The sequence below is a fragment of the Condylura cristata genome, unplaced genomic scaffold (genome assembly GCF_000260355.1).
Source record: "Condylura cristata isolate star-nosed mole 26May11 unplaced genomic scaffold, ConCri1.0 scaffold00002, whole genome shotgun sequence".
In the NCBI taxonomy this organism is placed as follows: Eukaryota; Metazoa; Chordata; class Mammalia; order Eulipotyphla; family Talpidae; genus Condylura; species Condylura cristata.
The window spans coordinates 29,069,466-29,073,403 of NW_004567103.1; the positions used below are offsets into that span (position 1 = coordinate 29,069,466).

The following is a 3,938-nucleotide window of genomic DNA, read 5'->3' on the forward strand; positions in this document are numbered from 1 at the left end:
TTTGTGGGTTAAGCATTTATTTGATGTCACTGATGCTTGGGCTACATTTTTTTTTTTTATAATGGTTTATATTTACATCATTTTGTACATTTTTTCTTGAGTTAATTTAATTTAATGGACAATTTTATTTTATTTATTTTTTTTTTTTTTTTGTGGGTTATATCTCATAGCTATGTTTGGAGTTGTGCAATGTAATATACATCCTGGCTGAGATAACATCTCCTCCCCTCCTTAATTACATTTAAGTTATATCCTGTATCTTCTCTTTTTTAAAATAGGTAAAAATTATTGACTGAAACAGCTTACCCAGGCACCATCTAACATGTTGAGAAGAAGATTTGATTGTCGAAGTATTTCAGGCTTACTCACTGTAACTCCTCAAACACCAATTAAAATGGAAAACTTTGATACTTTTTATGTGCTAACATCTACAGAGCTGGGAAGGTAAGGAAGCTTTATGATATATACATTATTTTGGGTTTCTGTTCTTATAGTGATATACAACTCTGATCATTATTTAACAATGATTAGAAAGAAAGTTATCAACTCCTCTGGGTCTAGTCTTAATTGGCTTGGGAATCAAATCTGTGGAGAGTTAGGTAGTTTAGATGATGCATTCTACCTAACTTCAAAGGCCTTGATAAAAGGTCAGTGTTCTTATTTGAGAATAGCTTTGGGAAGAGGCAGTTTAAGATAAATGGGCAGGGCAATTCACCTGTCACAATTCACATTGGGTTGCCTGACTGGATTCTCACCCGTGGGCTTAAATAGACTTAAACTGCAGGTACACACAAAAGGTTAATAATGGGTTTATTTACAAGAGAAAAGAAAATTAATGAACCAGGGAAAGAGAGAGAGATAAATTGGTGAATACATCCTACCAGTTCTGTGGACCTGGAACCCCAGTAGCACCGCTGAAACAGGCTAAAAGCCAAGAGACAAGATGCGAGCCACGAGGCCAAGAGACCCCCAAAGCCCGCAGGTCCGGTTTTATATCCAACATGGCTGTTTAGCTCCACCCTCAGATCGCAGCAGGCCTCGCTTTGGTGATGCTGGGACTTGTAGTTCCGGCGTTTGCGGTGTAGCCCACAAAACTCAATCTGTAGTTCATTCAGGACATCCCTACTCTCTAGCAAATGTAGTGTGTGTGTGGTCCTCATGGAGGCTTTGCCATTTATGAACTATATGGCGCCTTTTAAATTTCTGTGTTTCTTGGTGCTATGGTTTTCTCTTGTGAAAAGTGTTGATGAACATATGGCTATTGTATTAAATTAGATAATATTTAATAATGCTTTGAACAGTGCCCAGAATGAACATAACTGCCAATATCTCACCATTTAGAATGCAACAAAACTTTATGAGGCAGTCTAAGATTTCATTAGGAGTCAGTTTCCTTTTATTCAAAATCCACATCAGAAATATGTGCCATGTGGTGTCATAGAGCATATTAGAAAAAAAGAAAGACTAAATTGGAAGTCTGTCGACATGTCACTGCTTTGGATCTGAAGTTGGGATTTACTTAGTTGTATGATTTCCTTTTAAAATGAGAGAGAAACTAGATGTCTCCAAGTTTTCTTCTATTGCAAAAAATGTGTAGAAACTGCTTTGAGTAGGTAATTGAATATACAAAGCCTTAAACATACACACAATAAAGAACACTCTTTTCTATTCTTCCAAGTAATTATTTTGAAATTTACATTTATTAAATTAATTTTACAGAATAAGAAATATCAAGGGAGAGAGAAATTCTGTAAATTTTTTTTAGAAATTTTTGAAGTACTAAAACTAATGAAAACAATATCAATAATTCTAAATTGTTTTATGAGTTGCCATCATAATTATAGAATTGAATCATGTTTCTTTTTGATATTTTAAAGCTAAAACTTGTAGATCTGATTAGAATGATCAACTAATATCTCATCTTCTAACATCTTTATGGAAGAGACCCAACATTTTTCTTTTACTTGACAGGGCTAATGAGTCACATGCTAAATATTAATCTATCTAATTAATAAGCCTTGGTAAATTAGAAATCATGATCTTTCATTTGCTAAGAATTTTAAATGCATTCAATATTTTGCCAATTTTAATATCCTATATTTTTGCAAATTGAAAATTGGGATCATAATTTTGTTTCCCCCAAGACTTGTGCATTTTGAAGTATATAGGATAAGTATAGAATTCTTGCATGTGGTGGGCTGCAGAATTCTCTCCAAATTAAGAGTTTTTCTATTAATTTTAAGGTGTGTTTCAGAATTTATTTTTTTCAACAAACTAAAAGAAAATGCATAAAAGTTAATTGTTAATTATTTACCTTTCTCAAAAAAAAGTGCATTGTTCCTGTTTTTTAACATTTTGGTGCATTTTTTTCCACCCTTCACACAACTGAGCAGGTTTTAGAGGAGTTTTTGTGGTTTGAAGGGTGAGGCAGATGCAGAAATAAGCTTCAGCTTCCTTTTGTGGCTTACCCTCCCCCTCCTTGCACATTTTATTGTCTTGTTCTAAAATGCAGAAGAGCAACTACACAGCTACCAGACCTTTTCACTGCTGGGAAATCTAGTGGGCTTGCCTTTTTAGGGTATGAATCGCACAGGATAATTAAGGGTATTATATACTCTTAAATGCTTCTGTCAAACTTAATTTAGCAACATTATGTATTAAAGATTATTTTTGATACTGAACCACAATTAACATTTTAGAATAGAAAACAACTAACTTGGTTTTTTTTTTTTTTTTTTTGGTTAAGTCACTTGACAATCATGATAAAAGTGATTACCATATCTAGTGAATATCTAAATTTTTTTTAGAATCTCAAATAAATGCTTTAAATACAGGGATCAAAATAACACAACATATAGTTTTATTGTAAGTATATAACTTCTGCATTCATTCAACAAATATTTTAGTTTCTCTGATCTGGTAGCAATTTGTAGGTTTTACAATTACTGTGATGATTGGGATGTTCAAGGCTTCTGACTTTGTGGGACATTTACTTAGTGAACATTAACAAGTAATTATCAATATTATTTGGTCACCTAGGTTAATGAATACTAGTTTAAAAAAAACCTCTTGAAGAATACCTGAAACAATCAGATAAAAAAAAGTTTTTTTTTTAATTTTGTTCTTTATTTCTGAGAAAATCCTGGTTTATAGCTATAATAATAAAACTAAAGTAGAACTAAATTGTTATAATTGGTACTATAAATTATATTTTCCCCCCAAATGAACAATTTTCTTGGCTAACTAGCTTCAGTTTCTTTAGTTTTACAAAGGGAATTTCTTCATAAAACTAAAAATTCCATCTGTTTTAGACAAATACTTGCTTCCAAATCTAAAAGCAGAAAAGTAAGTAAGCTGTGCTTCTTTAAAATCATGTCATAAAGAGGAATAGTTTTATAGTGTTAAGAACAGAAAACTAGGAATTCACATTCCATAGTTTATTTCTTATTTCATAGTTGGGTTTTCACAAGTTATTTAATATTAATCTGACTCAGTTTATCCAATATATCCAGAAAATGTAGCAGCTTTAATGTAAATGGAATGTTAGACTTTTTTGGTGTGCTCAGTGAAATGCATCCATCTTTATTCCTTTTGAATACAGTAAGAAAAGATCTTAGAATTAAAATTAAATCATTCTTAAATTACAGGTAAAAAGTTCTTTTAAAGAACGGGGCTTGGGACCCTCCCTGGTGGCTCAGTGGGTTGAAGCCCAGCACTATGAAGCTCTCCACAGCCACTGCAGCACTAGTTAGATTCTGAGCCAGGGAGGTGACTCAAATGGAATAGCAGACCTCTCCTGACCCACCCTCTGCTCCCCTCAAGCAGTGTATTTCAGTGGATCTGCCCATTCTGCTTCCCACTCTGTCTCTGGTGAATACTCCTCTCACCCCCTGCACATCTGGCCTGTACCCCACTTTTTGTATACATAAATAATTTTT

General features: G+C 33.2%; 1 protein-coding gene across 1 annotated transcript in view; it reads left to right on the plus strand.

The window, feature by feature from the left end:
- The window catches only part of STK17B (serine/threonine kinase 17b), a 27,144-nt gene that overhangs the window by 7,575 nt on the left and 15,631 nt on the right, over positions 1 to 3,938 (plus strand). Inside the window, exon 2 of the mRNA XM_004674423.2 lies at positions 279 to 444. Coding sequence (XP_004674480.1) covers positions 323 to 444 — 122 coding nt within the window. The 5' untranslated portion in view covers positions 279 to 322. The remainder of the gene's footprint in view (positions 1 to 278; positions 445 to 3,938) is intronic.